The 18,171-nt window shown below is 54.1% G+C and overlaps 1 protein-coding gene across 4 annotated transcripts; it reads right to left on the minus strand.

Annotated features, from left to right (window-relative positions):
- Positions 1–1,341: 1,341 nt before the first annotated feature.
- Positions 1,342–15,823, minus strand: LOC308250898 (class I histocompatibility antigen, Gogo-C*0203 alpha chain-like). 4 transcript variants are annotated; one of them, XM_080673835.1, is made up of 8 exons: positions 15,546–15,823; positions 11,435–11,542; positions 8,393–8,653; positions 7,136–7,411; positions 4,755–5,030; positions 4,546–4,644; positions 4,220–4,252; positions 1,342–2,809 (listed from the first exon to the last, which is right to left on the minus strand). In XM_080673835.1, exons 2-8 carry the CDS (start codon positions 11,481–11,483, stop codon positions 2,778–2,780), a joined length of 1,026 nt encoding a protein of 341 aa, XP_080529961.1. In that variant the 5' UTR covers positions 11,484–11,542; positions 15,546–15,823; the 3' UTR covers positions 1,342–2,777. The 4 variants fall into 4 exon arrangements, with proteins under 4 accessions (XP_080529961.1, XP_080529963.1, XP_080529964.1 ...); XM_080673836.1 differs by lacking the exon at positions 1,342–2,809 and adding an exon at positions 3,493–3,947; XM_080673837.1 differs by lacking the exon at positions 4,220–4,252 and having other exon boundaries at positions 1,344–2,809.
- Positions 15,824–18,171: the final 2,348 nt, after the last annotated feature.

Genomic DNA, 18,171 nt, shown 5'->3' on the forward strand with positions numbered 1-18,171 from the left:
GTTCTATGGGCAAGGCCCTGAACTAGCCTCTCAGAGAAATAGGATTTTAAAAAGTTGAAGTGATGCCTATTTGCCAAGGACCTCGCCATCCATTTCCAGAGGAGAAACCCCTGAAGGTCAGGATGACCTTGCTCCTGGTAGCAGGAAGCCTGCTAGGTTCTGTCTAGTGTGTGAAGTTAGGGGTGGGGGCTGCTCCAGCAAGAGACTGAGGAAAGTGGAGGAAAGTCTTCCCAGGCCAGGGGCCAGTATAGCAGGGTCCCCTCTGTGGATGAACAAGGGGTTCTATGGAAAGTAACCTCACAGGGTGATCTGATCATAAATTCCTAACTGGGTGCTCATGGTGGGTAAGCATGCCCCAGGCCTATAACTTCTGTAGTAAACGGTTTATCGTTACCTTAAGCCAGCCCTGTCCATTGTTCTTTCTTTCTTTATTTATTTTTACTTAAATCTTTATTCAGATTATTACAGTTGTTCCTCTTTTTTTCCCCCCATAGCTCCCCTCCACCCGGTTCCCACCCCACCCCCTGCCCTTACCCCTCCCATCCCCCCCCGCCCCTCATCCATAGGTGTATGATTTTTGTCTAGTCTCTTCCCGCACCCCCCACGGCCCTTTATCCCTGAGGATTGTCAGTCCACTCTCTTTCTATGCCCCTGATTCTATTATATTCACCAGATTATTCTGTTCATCAGATTTTTTATTCACTTGATTTTTAGATTCACTTGTTGATAGACATGTATTTGTTGTTCATAATTTTTATCTTTACCTTTTTCTTCTTCTTCCTCCTCTTAAAGAATACCTTTCAGCATTTCATATAATACTGGTTTGGCGGTGATGAACTCCTTTAGCTTTTTCTTATCTGTGAAGCTCTTTATCTGCCCTTCAATTCTGAATGATAGCTTTGCTGGGTAGAGTAATCTTGGATGTAGGTTCTTGCTATTCATCACTTTGAATATTTCTTGCCACACCCATCTGGCCTGCATAGTTTCTGTTGAGAAATCAGCTGACAGTCCTATGGGTGCTCCCTTGTAGGTAGCTGTTTTTCTTTTGCTGCTTTTAATATTCTCTCTTTGTCTTTCGCTCTTGGCATTTTAATTATGATGTGTCTTGGTGTGGTTCTCTTTGGATTCCTTTTGTTTGGGGTTCTCTGTGCTTCCTGGACTCGTTAGTCTATTTCTTTCACCAGGTGGGGGAAGTTTTCAGTCATTATTTCTTCAAATAGGTTTTCAGTATCTTGCTCTCTTTCTTCTTCTGGCACCCCCATAATTCTGATGTTGGTACACTTGAAGTTGTCCCAGAGGCTCCTTACACTATCTTCATATTTTTGGATTCTTTTTTCTTTTCTGGTTGGGTGTTTTTGCTTCTTTGTATTTCAAATCTTTGACTTGATTCTTGCAATCCTCTAGTCTGCTGTTGGATCTCTGTATATTATTTTTTATTTCAGTCAGTGTATGCTTAATTTCTAGTTGGTCCTTTTTCATATCCTCGAGGGTCTCAGTAAATTTATTGGCCTTTTCTAGAAAATTCTTGAAAAACCTTATAATCGTGGTTTTGAACTCTATATCCAGTCGTTTGCTTTCCTCCATTTCTTTCATTTGTGACCTGTTTCTTTGTCTCTGCATTTTGGCTGCTTCCTTGAGTTGATAGAGTGGCTTTGTGTGCTAGGTGTCCTATAGGGCCCAGTGGCTCTGCCTCCCCAGTTACCTGAGGTGGACACTCTTGGTGCACCCCTTTGTAGGCTGTGTGCACAGTCTTGTTGTAGTTAAGCCTTGATTGTTGTTGGTATCACTGGGAGGAATTGACCTCCAGGCCAATTGGCTGTGAGGATCAGCTGTGTCTACACTGGGAGAACTTCTGTGCTGGAGACACCCTTATGAGGCAAGACTTGCTTTAGTGGGGCTTTGGTGCCCACTGAATCTGCCCCCTGAGTGTGTCCCTTATGGATCTGAGGAGTTGTAATCTGGACGGTCCTACTCTGACCCCTGGGTACACTGGCTCTTGGATCTCCAAGGAGGTGCAAATTTAGCCTCTGCCTGAGGCCACCCAGCAGGAGCTACGGAGAGATCTGCAGATTCCTCTTCTTTGTTTAGGGTTTGGAGGTGCCCAGATGAGGCCCAGCTGTGAAGCAATGCAAGCTGCTGTGGGGCCTTGGGCCTTCTTTTGGAGGCTCTGGGTCTCACTGACTCAGCTGCAGTTTGTTAGGTAAGTTTAGATTTCAAAAAGCAGGCCATTCATATGCAAAAGCCTCTGCGCACAGCTAGGATGGGGCAGAGTATCAGGGCAGAGCAAACAGCAATGGCTTCCCGTCAGCCCTGCCCTAAGAGGTCCCCTGGGTCTCAGTGTCCCTTGGTAATCGCTGCAAGCACCTCTGAGAGAAAGCTGGCCTTGAGTTTCCGCCCACTGCCAGACAGTCCAGTTTCTCCCTGTATGAGTCTGAGTCCCCAGAGTCTCACCTGGAACTGGAGTTCAGAGCAGTCGGGAGCTTGTGTCTCCCTGTGGATTGAAAAAGCCAGCCGCATACTCATTTGCCAGCCCCCTCTGCGTGCTCATGCCTCCGCACCTCTGCACTTTACTTCCTCAGCTCCTCTGAGTCTCAGTGTGCTTTTCTCTTCCCTTCTAGTTGTAGAATTTCCACTCAGCCAGCCTTCCTGTGGTTCTGGATGATGTCCGTTTTGTCTTTTAGTTGTAGTTTTGAAGTTGTTGTGCGACCCAGCAAGTTCAGGTGTTTACCTATGCCGCGATCTTGGTTTCTCTCTGTCAATTGTACTTGTGCATATAGTTAGCACACCTCTGAGATGCCAGAAGACCACCCTTAGGAAAGCATATAATCTTGTTAATTATCCTGTAATCCACTCCCCTCCAGTCATCTTCCTTAGCTCCTTCCTTTTTTTAAAAAAAAAATATATATTTTTATTGATTTCAGTGAGGAAGGGAGAGGGAGAGAAAGATAGAAACATCAATGATGAGAGATAATCATTGATCGGCTGCCTCCTGCATGCCCCCTACTGGGGATCGAGCCTAAACGGAAGGTGCCAAAAAGCAGATGGTTTAAGTCACCATAGTCAGGGAGGTAAATAACAAAAAACCAATTAGAGCCAGACCACTCCAAGGTAAAGGTAAAACCAACGACCCCAAACTCTACACCATCACAGAATGAAAATTGACACTGTAAGTCAGAGGGGGGCTGAAGGCCATGACACTTCCTGAACGGACCACATTGGGAACAAGACCCCCTCCCAACCAGAAGGCTGAGTCAGCATTTGGTGCCCCTCCCCCTTGGAAACACAGAATCCCAACAACTAACTTACCCCACACACACCATCACCAACACATCAGTCACCCTAATGCACACACATACTGCTCTCACCCACACACCCTTACATATCCTTACCCTCACCCCCACAGTCACAGGGTGCCTGAGGCTAAGTTGAGATTTACACTTAATATGAAGTCATTCTGCAAACTGTCAAGTGTAAAAGATCTGAGGAATTATTACATTAAAAATATATGTGTGTCTTTATTGATTTTTTAGAGAGAGAAGGGAGATAGAAACATTGACCAACTGCCTCCTGCACGCCCCCTACTCGGGATTGAGCTGGCAACCCAGGCGTGTGCCCTGACCAGGAATTGAATTGGTGACCTCTTGGTTTATAGGTCAACCACTGAGCTATGCCAGCTGGGCAGGAATTATTACATTTTTTAAAGGACTTCAGGAAGATGACAAAACCATATTAGTGGCACAGACCACTTGTAACGAGGGTGAGGAGGACTCAGTTTTGGGGTAGGATGGGCCCACCATGGTCAGATCACATCTGCCAGTCAGTGCAAGGTGCTTCCAGGCCCCGATCGCCCCACAGAACACCTTCTTGGTCTGTGAACTTCTGTCAGTAGAGGAGCTGAGCACCCCTGTTCCCACTGAGCTCTGGGAATTATGGGGGTCCCTCTCCACCTGCAGGGAGGAAGGAGGAAGGTGACCCCAACCCGCTCCTGGTTCCCACCAAACCAGGGAGTGCCCTTACCCCAGGAGTGCCCTAGACCCAGGAGTGCCCTTACCCCGCCCTCTCTGCCTGGCTTCAGGGCTAGGAGGGAGCAGGCTGAGGCTAGGCTGCAGGAGAAATCCCCGGTTCTAGTGCCTGGCCCCCATCTTTGGTTCTAAGGCCCCACAGTCATGCTGGGAGCACCTGGGGCTTCCTCTCCAGAGCCCACCCATCCCACAGTCACCTGGGGCTTGTCTGTAGGATTCCGTGTTCCTGGCTGTGGGGAAAAGAACACAAAGCAAGAGGTGAGGTGAGGTGAGTGGGGGCCTGGGTCTCCCTTCCTTCTCCCTCTCCACTCTAGGCTCTTCCAAGCTCAGGCCCAACAGTCTCCCCTGGCTGGGGGATCCTTGGGGCCCTAGGACGGTGTGCGGCTGTGGGCAGGGGGCAGGCTCAGTAGTAGTTGCTGCTCACTAGAAGGGAAAAGTTGCAGCTGAAGGGATGGGAGCAGAGTATCCCCCTGTGAGGCTGGACCAGCCCGAGGATCTCCCACCTTGATTCTACCCCACCTACCTCGAAGGCACGTCGTGGTCAAGATCACAACTCCAACCACCAGCACCAGCAGGATAGCGCAGGTAACCACGGCAATGAATGCTTGACGAGGGGGCGGTTCTGAGGTAGGTGGAGAAAAGGAGGCACCCCCAGGACCATGGGACTATCTCTGAGGGCCCTGGGACCCTCCCTGCCCTCATGGCCCCCACCAGCCAAGCCCAGCTCCTCACCCCAAGCCACAGTGAGCGTGTGGTTTAGGCCGGAGTGCTGCACATGGCAGGTGTAGCCAGCCTCCTCCCCGGCCTGCACCCACACGGCAGCCCATGTCTGGTAGGTGCCGTCCCCGCTGGGGCGCGTCTCCATGTGCTCAGTCTCCAGGGCCAGCTCCTCCTCCCCCAGCCACCAGCTCAGTGAGATATCTTGTGGGTAGAAGCCCCGGGCCCAGCACCTCAGTGTGGTACCCCTGCCTTGGATCATGTGCCTCGTCACCTGCACCGTGGGTGGCTCTGCGGAGAGAGGTAGAGGGAGGAAGGCTGGTGAGGGGCCACTCTGCCTGTCCCCTATGCTTGATCTCAGGCCCCTCCAGCATCTTCCATGGTGGAGGGCAGGGAGGAGGTGAGGACAGGGCTCTCTCCAGGGGGGCACTCAACCAATGTTGGAGGCAGGGACAACCTTTTGTCAACCATTCCAAAGAGGCCCTGTCCTGGGCATTCCCATGGCGGGGATGTGACTTCCTGCCCTCACCTCCAAGAGAGTCCTGGGTGGGGCCATGGGGTCCTTTATATATATTTTAAAACAGATTTTTATTGATTTCAGAGGAAGGGAGAGGGAGATAGAAACATCAGTGATGAGAGAGAATCATTGGTCGGCTGCCTCCTGCATGCCTCCTGCTGGGGATCAAGCCTGCAACCCAGGCATGTGCCCTGACCCAGACTTCCTGGATCATAGTTCAGTGCTCAACCACTGAGCCACACTGGCAGGGCTATTGGGTCCTATATTGACACCACCCCCTTCATGCCACAGAGACCCTAGGGTTTTCTTAGAGAGACTTTATATACTTCCCCCATGACCTCCTGCAGGTGCCGAATAAGAGGTTGTTAAATGACGCCCCTTTCTTCACCTTAGAACAAGCATGGTTGTGAGTATGGGCTCTGGAGAGGGACAGCCTGGGTCCTGTCCACAACCCTCTGCCTCGCAGGCCCTAATGGGGACCCATCGTTTCTTCCTCTCAGAGTTGTTCTGCATGACACCATCTAGGTGCCACAGTTCATTTTATGTGTCAATATGACTGGGCCATGAGGGTGCCCAGACATTTGGTTAGACAGTTTTCTGGGGTGTTGAGGGTGCTTCTGGGTGAGAGTCATACTGGACGCTATGGACTCAGTAAAGCAGATGGCCCTCCCCAATGTGGGTAGGCCTCATCCAATGCCCTGAAGATCTGCATGGGACAGAGGCTGCCGAGAGGGAACTCCCGCCTGGCTGCTTGGGCCAGGACACTGGTCTTTCCTGTCGTCACTCTCCGTGGGTCAAGCCTGTCAACATTTGGCCAGAACTCTGCCGTCGGCTCCCCCAGTTCTCCAGCTTGTCGACTGCAGATCTTGAAACTTCTAAGCCTCCATGACCACATGAGTCAATTCCTTATATTACACCTCTTTCTCTTTATAGCTACAAACCTGCTGATTCTGTTTTTGTTTCTGTGGGTAACCTGCCTAATCTACCAGGAGAAGGAGGTAGAACCTGGTGCTGAATGGAGTCCAACACCACTCATTTAACAGCAATATGGTGCCGCAGGGACGTGTGGGCAAGTACCACCACCCTATTACACTGATGAAGAAACTGAGGCACAAGCCAGGCAGCAAGTCCTGGAGCAGCTGTGGGTCTGGAGGCTGGGCTCAAGTACCTGAGCTCTAAACCACGTGCTCTCTCTCATATAAAAGCCTTCTCCTGACGTTACTTGTCCTAACCTCCCTTTGAGGACTGTCTTCTCTATTACCTCAGCCTATTCGCATCCCACCACTCAGTGAGCAGATGTCCATGGTGTCCTGAGCCCCGGCCCCGGCAGCCTGCAGCCTCTACCCTCGCACCCCAAGCACCCCGCTTCCTTAATATCCATCCCAGCCCTCTATCTCCCGCCCTGCCAGCCAGGGTCAGGAGTCTGGGAGGCACCATGTCTGGGGAGCATGCTTAGCATAAGGCTGTGTGGAAGGAGCGGGCGAAGCGTCCCCAGCAGTCCTGCCGGTCCTGGGGGTGGTGATGGACGCTATCCCTGGAGCCTGGGGTTATTTCCCAAGGAGCAGAACCACAGGAAACCCCCAAAGGACTTTATGAGCCACCAAGTTTAATCCATTCTCCACAGATGAAGAAATGAGGCTGAGTTAGGGGGGGTCATTCCCCATGACCATCCTGGGACAGGGGATTCCAGAATCCCTCCCCGTCCAGCTCCCCTGGAGAGAGGGCCTGAGCCGGGTCCTCCCTACTCTGGTGATTGGCCATCTTCCTGGGCCCCAGCGGAGGTCCCCCCCCCACCACCCCTCAGGCTTCTTTGTCAAGTGGGACAGGCTCTGGAGAATGGGAGCATGGCCCCTCTGCACCGCCTCAGGCTGGGCCTTACCTCTGCGGGTGAGGCTCTGGCCGCCCAGCTCCAGATACCTGCGCAGAGAGGCGAGGCAGAGGCCTTCCAGGTAGGCCTTGTCATACTCGGCGTAGCAGCGCTCCGACTCCCACCAGCGCTTGGTCCGCACGGCCATGGGCTCGGCCGACACCCAGCTCAGAGTCTCCAGGTCCAGCGACAGGTGGTCCTTCCCATCAAAGCCAAACTGCCAGAAGCTGCTGGAGCGGCCGTCCTCCTGGATTTCACAGCCGAACATGCGCTGAGCGCTGTGCATGCCTGGGTGCGTGGGCAGGAGGCCACAGTTAGCGGGGGTGGTGGGCTAGGGCTGAGTCATTGTCCTGTAATCCACTCCCCTCCATGCCATCTTCCTTAGTTCCTTCCTTAATGCTAAGGGGTCTCCTGAGTGCTGGGGGCAGGGCAGGGCCCCTGGGCAATTTGGATGAGCAGCTCGGGCTGAGAAGACTGTTGGGCCTTTCATGTGGGAAGAACACTCAAGTTCATAACTAGACACATCAATATTTTCTGTGCTAGCGAGAAGGAAAAGATTTGGTTCTTATGGGTGTAAGATGCCCTCGCCATTAGAAGGAGGGAAATCCGTGCACTTTGCTGGTCACTCTCCTGCTGAGGGCTGCCTTGCTTCTGGGGTCCCTGGGCTGAGCACACCCTTCCCAGTCTCAGTCCTTTACACCTGGCCTTTGGGGCCTTTGTATCCTGTGGGAGTCGGGGCCCATGCGGGAGGGTGCAGTATGAAGGAGCCGTGCCCCACGTGGCACGTCCGCAGCCCTGGCCGTGGGTGTGAGCTCGCTGCTGCGGAGTGAGGAGGCTGAGGGTGGGAGCAATGCTTCCGTCCTTTGCTGACATTGGGCAGATCAGGGGTCCTCCTCTGGATCTGTCTCCTACCCTGTGCTGTCTGCCCAGTTCAAGGTCATCTGGCCTCCCTCCACTCCCTGTGGTGCCTGGGGGTGGGCACGATTTGAAGCATTTGGGATGGGTGAGGCAGGGAAAAGCCGCCCAGTCTGCTGAGGTCTGGAACCCTAGCTAGCTGAGGGGGAGACATCATGGGCTCCCTGCTCCTGTGGCTGCTTCCTACACTGGCCTGTGGGCCAGCTGCTGACATCACAGCTGATTCTGAAGGCCCTAGTGCCCCTGCTTGGCTGTGGGGGCAGGAGACTGGGAAGAGCCATGCCTCAGGAGCCTGCCCCCACCCCCTGTCCCCTAGAGGAAGGAGGCGGCTGGGGCAGGGGGGCGCTCACGCACCGCCACTCTGGTTGTAGTAGCCCATCACCGTCCACATCTCCACCTGCTGCACCTCTGCCCAGGCCTTCTGCTTCTGGGTCTCCATCTCCCAGTAGTGGGCGTCCACGGGCGCTATCCATGGGGCCTGGGGCTCGGCCCTGCCCACACGACTGTCATACCGTATGAAGGGCTGGTCGTTCACGTAGCCCACAGCCAGGAACTGGGGGAGGCTGGGGCCCGGCTCCGACAGGGCCAGGTAGTGGTAGCGGAGGGAGTGCGTCCCTGTGGAAACACACACAGTCTCAGGCTCACACAGTGTCAGGCTGCACCAGGGGTCGGGTCAGAACCTACCCAGAGAATTCGCTATCTTGAGAAAGAGCAAGAACTGGCCATTTCAGTTATAAAAACAGGGCATCTGAGTAGTTTAAACAATCAAACATTGAGGCCAAGGTTCATGCGCTGAGGCTGGTGACTACTCCACCACAGTTTTTGGCTCCTCTCTCAGGGCCTGCTCACTCATACCTTACACTCATCTCAAGTAAGTGTGAGTATTCGGTTTCTAATCTCACAGTTAAAAAGGTTGCGGTTGCCCTAGCCGGCTTGACTCAGTGGATAGAGCGTCACCCTGCAGACTGAAGGGTCCCAGGTTTGATTCTGGCCAAGGGCACATGCCTGGGTTGCGGTTCGATCCCCAGTGGGGGGGTGTGCAGGAGGCAGCCCATCAATGATTCTCTCTCATCATTGATGTTTCTATCTCTCCTTCTCTCTTCCTCTCTGAAATCAGTAAAGAAATACATATATATATATATATATATATATATATATATATATAATTTTTAAAAAGGTTGTGGTTTTTAAAAAGTTGTTTGTTTAGAAGCTTAACTTATGTGGAACTATTCATTCCCCAGAGAAGCTGATAAAGGTTGACCATCATTCTTGGCTTGAACCTGGGCTGCGGAGCTGGTGGCACCTGGACTTCACCCCCACCACTTCTCCCCGCCTCCCTGCGCCCTCCCCACCCCTAACCCGGCTTGCACAGCAGACATTGCTAGTTGATCTCTTTTTTTTTTTTTTTTTTTTTTTTTTTTTTTTTTTAAATATATTTTATTGATTTTTTACAGAGAGGAAGGGAGAGGGATAGAGAGTTAGAAACATCAATGAGAGAGAAACATCGATCAGCTGCCTCCTGCACACCTCCCACTGGGGATGTGCCCGCAACCAAGGTACATGCCCTTGACCGGAATTGAACCTGGGACCCTTGAGTCCGCAGGCCGACGCTCTATCCACTGAGCCAAACCGGTTTCGGCCTAGTTGATCTCTTTAAGTCCAAATGCTGCCTCAGCTTGCTCCCTTCCATGTCTCCAGAAGCACCAACTGATCCATTCGACTTGGTGCTGGAGATGAAATCAGTTTGGCAGCCAACCCCAATGTTACCGTTGTCACTAGCTAGCTGGAGTGAAGGGGAAGCCAGACATTACATGAATGCAGGATAAGCAAGATAATTGAATAAACGCACGACAGGCTGGACAGCAGTAAGTGCTAAAGGGAAAAGAGTAAGGATATGTGAAATGTTAAGGGAGGGGTTTAAAGTCTGAGATAGAACCGTCAGGAATGGCCTTCCCAAAAGGGGAACTTTTGAGTGAAGACTTGATGGAACCAGCCATGTAGAAATCTGGGAGAGAGCATTCCGGAAGAGGGAAAGCCAGTGCAAAGGTCCTGAGGCAAGAGGGTGTTTGGAGACTGCTGTAATAACGGGAAATAAAATGGTCGTGTGACTCAGGGCTGCAGTAGGGATGAACAAGGGGCTGAGTGCTGACTGCTCAGGCTTGGCCAGGTGTCTAGAATGGCCTGATCCAGCTCACCTAGCCCTTCGCACCATGCGAGTGCTGGTTCCTGGCCTTGGCTTTTGCTCCACCCTGGATTGCTTCACCCACAGCTTACTCCTGGCATTGGATGCCCATCCCAGGAGTAAGGGCCACAAGCTCTTTATCATAGCTGACTCCCAGGTACTGCCTTGCACGTACCCAGTGAGGAGCCTGGCATCCCTCCTGCCCTGAAAACCCCACCACTGTCTGCTCTACCTGCCAGATGGCCCTGGGGGCCCAGCCTGCTCTCTGTGGGGCTTCACACACTGACCACACCCCTCTTTTGCCCCAGGAAGACGGTCTGAGCTGTGACTAGACTCCCACTTGCTCACCAGACCCAGGAGGGATCATCACGCCTTGGGCTCCAGCCCAGAGTGTGGCAAAATCAGCTGAGGGAGCAATCATCAGGCCACTCCCTGGCTCTGGAGGTACCAGGTGCCACCCCTGCCAGGCTGGGGTCAGTGCCAGGCACTGTGGGGCCACAGCAGGAGGAAGTGAGGGCCACATGACAGCTGCTTAGGGGAACCTGCTTCTGCTGTGACATGGCCTAAGGAAGTGGCTACATGCCCATTGCTGCCTCAGGGCCTGTCTGTGTCATCAGCCCCCACGGTCCCTTCCTGGTCACTGGGCTGTGTGGCTAGTGCCTCAGTGAGCAGTCCTGCACCCCGTAAACAGTCTCTCTTCCTCTGACTGTGGTGGTGGGGAGTGAGATGCCTGGCCCCTTCCCTGCCCCCCCGCAGGAGACTTTTTGCCTCTGCCCCACCTCTCCACAATCCATGGGCACTGGCACTCTAGCTGTGTGGCATGATGGAGTTATGTCACAGCTCCGGCCTGCTCTCCTCTGTCAGTGAGAACCTCCCACACTGGGGCGCTCACTGAGGCAGTGAAGAGGCACAGCAGTAGCAGGAGGAAGGCCCCAGATGTCATTTCCCAGTCTCCCTGCTGTTTGCAGGGGAGAGGCGGCCTGGGAAGGAAAGAGCTGGGTGGGGAAGCTTCCTGAAAAGCCAGCCCTCTGGAGACCAGGTCCCTGCCACCAGGCACCCTTGGGAGGCTCTGGCCTCTGTGTTCCCCACCCTGGCAGAGTCCCCCCTCCCTGAGCCAGTCCCCTAGATTCCCAGACTGTGGATGTGCCCTCCTGCAGGCTGGGGGCTCCTGGCCTCCACCACTTGGTCCCTCCAACAGGCGGGTAGGGCCTTACCTCCAGGCCATGGCTTGTTTTCTAACTTCAGACCGGCCAGTTCTGCCATCACGGCCTTCGCTAAGGAAGCCGGGCCATCAGCCACCACCGGCAGCCCCCAGGGGCTCTCTGCAAAGGGGGAATGGAAAAGGGAAGCATGACTCTCCAGGCATAAACACCCGACACATCCTCGTGTCTGCTGGGAGAGAAGGTATGGAATGGTAATGAGAGAGGCCCATTGGAAGGGGAGAGGGGCGTGGGGCCTGGGACCAGAAACTTCTCCAGCACGCAGGTGCAAAGCCAACAAGGTGAGTCACAGGTCTCAGTGCCAGGAGTGCTTTCTGAGCTCTGTAAGTATCGATTCATGGTGTTTTCACAGGCATTTCCTGTAAGGTAGTCCCTGACTGCTCCCACTTAGAGAGGAGGGAGGCCAGGGCTGGGCTGCCCCCTCGTCTGCCCAGCACCGCCCAGCAGCTCTGATAATCCTGCCACTGAGGTGGATTTAGTTGTTCTGGGGCAGGGGGAACTGGACCCTGCAGGTGTGCAAGCTCCCAGGTGACCCTCATATGCTGCCAGGTGGCCAGGCCACACCTCCTGGCCGGCATGATCACTGCTCAGCTCTGCCAGCCCTGACATCCTTGCATTGGACAAGCATCTATTGAGCACCTACCACAAGCCAGGCACTGAGCCAGGTATGTGTGTGGGGGGGTGCGGGTGGGGACAGAGATGACCTGAGGCAGACATGGCCCCAAGGGAGATCAGGTCTAGCAGGAAGGGGGACAACTGAACATTTAAACCAGATTCAGTAAGGCTAGTGGGAGCTGAGGAGTGTGGGGTGCAGGAGGTACCAGGTGCTGGTAACACTCTGGGGACAGGAGGGTGCTGGGTCAGGAGTCTTGTCAATTGAGCCCAAAGGAAACCTCACCAGCTGTGAGTTTCCAGGCAGTGGGGTAGGTGAGCATGGAAGAACATTCTAGGCTAGGGAGTCTTTAGGTGTTATCCCTGGCCCAGCTGCATCAGTGTCACCTGGGAACTTGTTAGAAATGCACGTTCTTAGGCCCCTGCCGACTGAATTAGAAACGGGGTGGGGCCCAGCTTTCTGTAGTTCACAAGCCCTCTGGGTGATTCTCAGGTAATTCTAAAGTTTGCTCTTGGCAAAAAGAACTAGCAAAGTATGAATGCCTGGAGGAAGACTGGTGTATCCAGGAAAACTAAGGCCAAGGGCAGACTGCAAATTTAAGAGATGAGTCTGGGAGCCTGTCTGCTGTGGCTCAGTGGTTAAGCATCGACCTATGAACCAGGAGGTCACGGTTCGATTCCCAGTCAGGGCACATACTCAGGTTGCAGGCTCCTTCCCCAGTAGGGGGCATGCAGGAGGCAACTGATTGAAGATTCTCATCATTGATGTTTCTATCTCTCTCCCTCTCTCTTTCTCTCTCTGAAATCAATAAAAACATACTTACCAAAAAAGGGAGATGAGTCTGGGGAGGAGAGAAAGGGCTAGATTGCCTCTCTATGTCTCAGTTTCCTCTTTAGAAAGTGGGGGATAATAGGATGGTTGTGAGGGTACACTAAGTTAATATTGCAAAATGCCTAGAATAGTGCCTGGTGTGAGAGGGTGCTGTTCAAAGCATTTGTCAAATCAGCCCACAGGAAAGGCCACGTTGGTGCAGATGCTAAGGCTGGAATCCAGGGGTAGGGTCTGGGCCAGAGAAAGGACGTGGCTGAGGTTGGCATGGAGGGGGGCCCTGAATCCCTGGGTTTAGCTGAGCCTTCCATGGAGGGAAGGGCTGGGGAAGCAGAGTGAGAAGGGCCTGTAGAACCACCTGAGGAGCAGGGAGAAGGGTAGTGGGAGACCAGAGAAGTCTCAGGAGGCCTGTGATGTCCCATGGAGCATGCCTCAGTGCCCACGCCAGCCTCTGAGGTCCCTGTGCTGGCCTGCCCTTCATGCTGCTCCCAGCTCAGCGCCAGCAGCATGCCCAGCTGGGTGCTCAGGCAGACACCCCAGAGCAATCCCCTTATCCTGCTCCCACCTCCCAGCCCTAACTCCAGTTTTGCCTTAGTAACCAGCTTTGTAACTATCTTAATAATTCTGCCCCTAGTTGTCTTGTCCCAAAGGCCACTGATTAATTCTGCCTTCTAGCCTTTCTCACCTGGTCAGGACGCTCTGCCTGAGGCAGCATGAACTCCAGAGCCAGCCTTCTGGGTCCAAGTCCTAACCAGCCAATTAACTGCCAACTTCGTGGAGCCAGTTAACCTCGCGGAGCCTAGTTTTCCTGTTTGCCCTGGAGATAGATATACCTGAATCTGTAGTGTGCTGGAGGCTCGGCTTCCTGCTGCACACTCACCTCTGTTCCCTTCCACTCCTCACCTCCTCCAGGGAGGGCTGGCAGCCAGGAACACTGAGGGTGCCTGCTGGAACCTCTGGCTTTGTCCCCTCCATGTGCCATCTCTCTCCTACAGTTTGGCACACACCTGGGTTTATCCCTCCACTTCTCGCCTCCTTGCTTGGGGTCCCATCCCCCTGGACCAGCCCTGACCCTTCTCCCAACAAAGCTACTGGGCCTGTATGCACACACCCATGACCATCCCTGCCCTGCACAACTGGGACCACCCGTGTGCCCCTGTACGCCAGGGAGGGCCTGTAAGAGGCTCTTACCCTGGGGTCCACAGATCCCTGTGTGAACCTGAAAATTTGAGTTCGAGAACCTTGATTTGGAGGGAAGATATAACCTGCTTATTTTCACAGACTTCTAGCTGACATTTAGCCTTTCCTCTCATGATGATGGAAGGCAACGGTGTGCAGCAGGATTCCTTTGTAATCCTGTGTGTTTCCTTTTATGTATTAAGACTATTCTGAGCCCTAACCGGTTTGGCTCAGTGGATAGAGCGTAGGCCTGCAGACTGAAGGGTCCCAGAGTCCCAGGTTCTATTCTGGTCAAGGGCATGTACCTTGGTTGTGGGCACATCCCCATCCCCAGTAGGAGGTGTGCAGGAGGCAGCTGATCGATGTTTCTCTCCCATCGATGTTTCTAACTCTCTCTCCCTCTCCCCTTCTCTCTGTAAAAAGTCAATAAAATAGATTTTAAAAAATCAATAAAATATATTAAAAAAAAAAAAAAACATTCTGAGGCGGTATCTAAGCCTTAGATTCTATGGCTCAGAAAGGTCTAACAACTCCAGGTCCCAGTGCTGTCATCTAGTGGCCTCTGTGGGCCTTTTTGAAGTCTGTAGATTGTAAATTGAAGATGTTCTGAAAAGTTGAAATGGCTTCTTGTAAGTGAAGCTCTTATAACAGATGTTCGCACCCAGGACCCCAGCTAGTATGACTGCCACGATGATGGACACTTCCCGACTTCGAATAAACACTGCGCAGCTTGCGTCAGCCGTGGGTAATTCGTGATGGGCGCGGCCCGGCCAGCTCTGCGCACCAAAGTGAAACAGAAAGAATGGAAATTCCGAGCCAGGTTACTTGCTCCTTTCTCTTCACCCTCCACCTCCGCCAGGGCAACCCGAGAGAGCCTCGCCAAGGGGCCAGGGAGACCCCCCCTCCCTCCCCGCGATGGACCGAGCACGGCCGAGCTAGGTGGGGGACGTATCGGCTCAGATCCCTGCCCGCAAGGAGCTTGCCTAGGGCTTTCCTGGAGGACCCTGCCGGGGGAGCCGAGCGCGAGCGACAGCGGCGTCCTCCGGAGGGACCCACGGGGACCTTCAGGAAGCTGTGGCCTCGGCGGGGTGCCGGGGGGGGGGTCACTGCCAATGTCCCGTGCCCCGCCAGTCCCCACGGTCCCCACCCGCTGGCCGCTCACCCCGATCCGGGGGCCACAGTTGGAGGCGGCAAAACAGAAGACCTGCCTAGCCCAATGAACTAGGCTTTAAAGCAAACCCCAAACCTGTCACCCCACGGGACACCTGGCCACCGGCTTGCCCGTACGTTCCGGACCTCCTTTCCCCACCGCAGATTCTGGGCCAGCTCTCCAACTCCCCACCCCCCCCCGCCCCTCGCCGCAAACCTGGAGGCGGCCTCCGCAGTCTCAGCCAATGTCTCCTTCGCCTCCCTCTGCTCCCACCAGCACTCGGGTGGGGGATGACTGGGAGTGCGCCCACGACCCGCCCCTCCGCTCCCACTCACCTGCCGCGCTCTCCCGCACCAGTTCCCACAGCAGCAGGAGCACCAGGGGTGGCGCCCACGCCGGGCTCCGCGGGCCCTGGGCCGCCAGCCTCGCGCGCAGCTCCAGGTCGGTGGCCCGGCCGAGACAGTTTTCGGCTGAGGGGCCGGTGGTCTTACGTCAGCGCTCGGAGCTTTCTGACCGCGAACGCATCCTTGGCGCGGTCTTCGAATGAAGAACGCTTAGCTTCTCCAGAGGCGCAAGCTAGTAGGTGCTGCGTGTCCCCGCCCCGCCCTCGCTCAGGCCAGGCTCTGGAGGATTCTCTGCTGGCACCCTCTGCTGGTCCTCAGAAGGAGAAAACCAAGAAAAGTGTGAAAGAAAACCAATCATGTTGGTAATTATGAAATATAGCTTTTATGCTTTTCACCACCTCATGAAACAATATGCAGCGGTGGAGCCAAACGACGTTGCTGTCATTTGGGAAGTAGGGCAGGTGTCTGCCACAACTGTCATGTGATTGGAAAACACCTGTGGTTTCTGTTGGGGACAAGGCACGGGTCCTGCTAATTCTACTGCGCTTTGCTTACCTTCATTCATGTCGGGGAAAATGGCTACATTACAGCTAGCACTTAGTAAAACTCAAGGTTATTTTTCTCATCCAGGTTTACAGCCCCTCTGAATTCTGACCAGGGAGCCCCATGTTTAAGACAACAGTTTTCAGCTGGGCAATTTCTCTTATTTGAAAATTCATGGGGAGGTCTTGTCTCAAGTGCTTGATGGTGTTCCAGGGACATTGGCCAAACTCTTCCCACCCCTGGCTCCATTCTCCCTGATCTCCAGCCCAGACATCCACTGGGATTCTACCCCAGTGCTCCCCATGGGGAGCTGAAGGCTAAATCCTTCTATAGTTTCACCTGAGACCTTAGGTCTTATGGGAGCTATTAATTCTCATCTTTCACAATCTCTCTCAGGTGTCACCTGCCAATAACAGGCTCCCTGGCTAAGGTCTTCACTGCTCTGGCCTGAGGCCTTTGCAAGGAGGAGGAAGTATGAAAGATGGCAAACAGGACATGTTTGTCCTGAGTGATGTCAGCTGGCTCCAGGGAGCATAGTGTCCTTCTGTGTGGGAGTGCTGGCTGCTCTTGCCCATGAGCAGCAGGAAATGATAGTGCTCTGGGCTAGAGCCCTTGCCCTCTCTCCCAACCTACACTTTCCAGGGTCTGCTTAGCCCACCTGAGAAGGATGAGGCAAGAGAAGAAATACTAAAGATGGTCCAGGTCCACAGGCAGGAGGGATGCTCAGGGTGGGTGGAAGAAGAGAGAGGTGTGTAAGTGGACAAAGGCTCCTGGCCACAGAGGATTGGAAGCTACTGGCTTTGCTCATGCCGAGAAAGCCAGTCCCAGCAAAGAACATGGCTGGGACTGGCAACCCTGGTGGGACAGACAGCCTTTCAAAGCTTGCAGCCTCTTAGCAGAGCCAGCTCCATGTTGAAGGGAAAGTCTGAGGTTAGTGCTCCCTGGCTGGAGAAAGGTTATCCTCTCCCCACCTCACCTCAGTGCTGCCCCTTCACACTCGTGTCTGCAGAGAGGGCAGCAGGAGACAGGAGGCACAGAGGGCTCAGAATCTGTGGGAAGCCCTCCTCCACTGTCCCCAAGCCAGGAAAATTCTCCTGTGACCGCAAACAATGACTCTACCTGGCTGCCCTTGTGATGCAGCCCACATGGCTTCTCACAGTGGTGGCACAGGATGGGCAACTGGAAGATGAGAGGAGAGCAGAGGAGAGGATAATGAGGGAGAAGTTGTGTCCAGCTCTTGATAGGGGATGATCACAGGGTACTGGGTGGAGAGGACCTGCTGACTGTGGGACTGCCCCTCCCCTCTTTCAGCAAGGCCCACCTTCTCATACATTGCAACGCCCCCCACCCCCCGCCAGGCAATAGGCAGATGAGGACAGGACAAAAGGATGAGAAGGACAAGAGGATGAGGAAGACAGCAAGATGCAAACAGCACAGCGGGAGAGGAAGACAGGAGGCCAGGAGGAGAGGAGAACAGGAGGACAAGGAGGAGAGGAGAACAGGAGGCCAGGAGGAGAGGAGAACAGGAGGACAAGGAGGAGAGGAGAACAGGAGGACAAGGAGGAGAGGAGAACAGGAGGACAAGGAGGGGAGGAGAACAGGAGGACAAGGAGGAGAGGAGAACAGGAGGACAAGGAGGAGAGGAGAACAGGAGGACAAGGAGGAGAGGAGAACAGGAGGACAAGGAGGGGAGGAGAACAGGAGGACAAGGAGGAGAGGAGAACAGGAGGCCAGGAGGAGAGGAGAACAGGAGGACAAGGAGGAGAGGACAACAGGAGGACAAGGAGAAGAGGAGAACAGGAGGACAAGGAGGAGAGGAGAACAGGAGGCCAGGAGGAGAGGAGAACAGGAGGACAAGGAGGAGAGGAGAACAGGAGGACAAGGAGGAGAGGAGGAAAGGAGGAGAGGAGAACAGGAGGACAAGGAGGAGAGGACAACAGGAGGACAAGGAGGAGAGGAGAACAGGAGGACAAGGAGGAGAGGAGAACAGGAGGACAAGGAGGAGAGGAGGACAAGGAGGAGAGGAGAACAGGAGGACAAGGAGGAGAGGAGAACAGGAGGCCAGGAGGAGAGG

Source organism: Plecotus auritus (assembly GCF_963455305.1).
Source record: "Plecotus auritus genome assembly, chromosome: 6".
Classification (NCBI taxonomy): Eukaryota; Metazoa; Chordata; class Mammalia; order Chiroptera; family Vespertilionidae; genus Plecotus; species Plecotus auritus.

What these genes read in the sequence shown, in the direction of transcription:
- LOC308250898 (XM_080673835.1), bottom strand. Translation starts at nt 11,483, where the DNA reads ATGGCAGAACTGGCCGGTCTGAAGTTAGAAAACAAGCCATGGCCTGGA. An exon ending in CCAGAGCCTCACCCGCAGAG is followed by an intron (nt 5,031 to 7,135) that starts GTAAGGCCCAGC and finishes CTCTCTCCGCAG; the next exon opens with AGCCACCCACGGTGCAGGTG. An exon ending in GACCACGACGTGCCTTCGAG is followed by an intron (nt 4,253 to 4,545) that starts GTAGGTGGGGTA and finishes TTTTCCCCACAG; the next exon opens with CCAGGAACACGGAATCCTAC.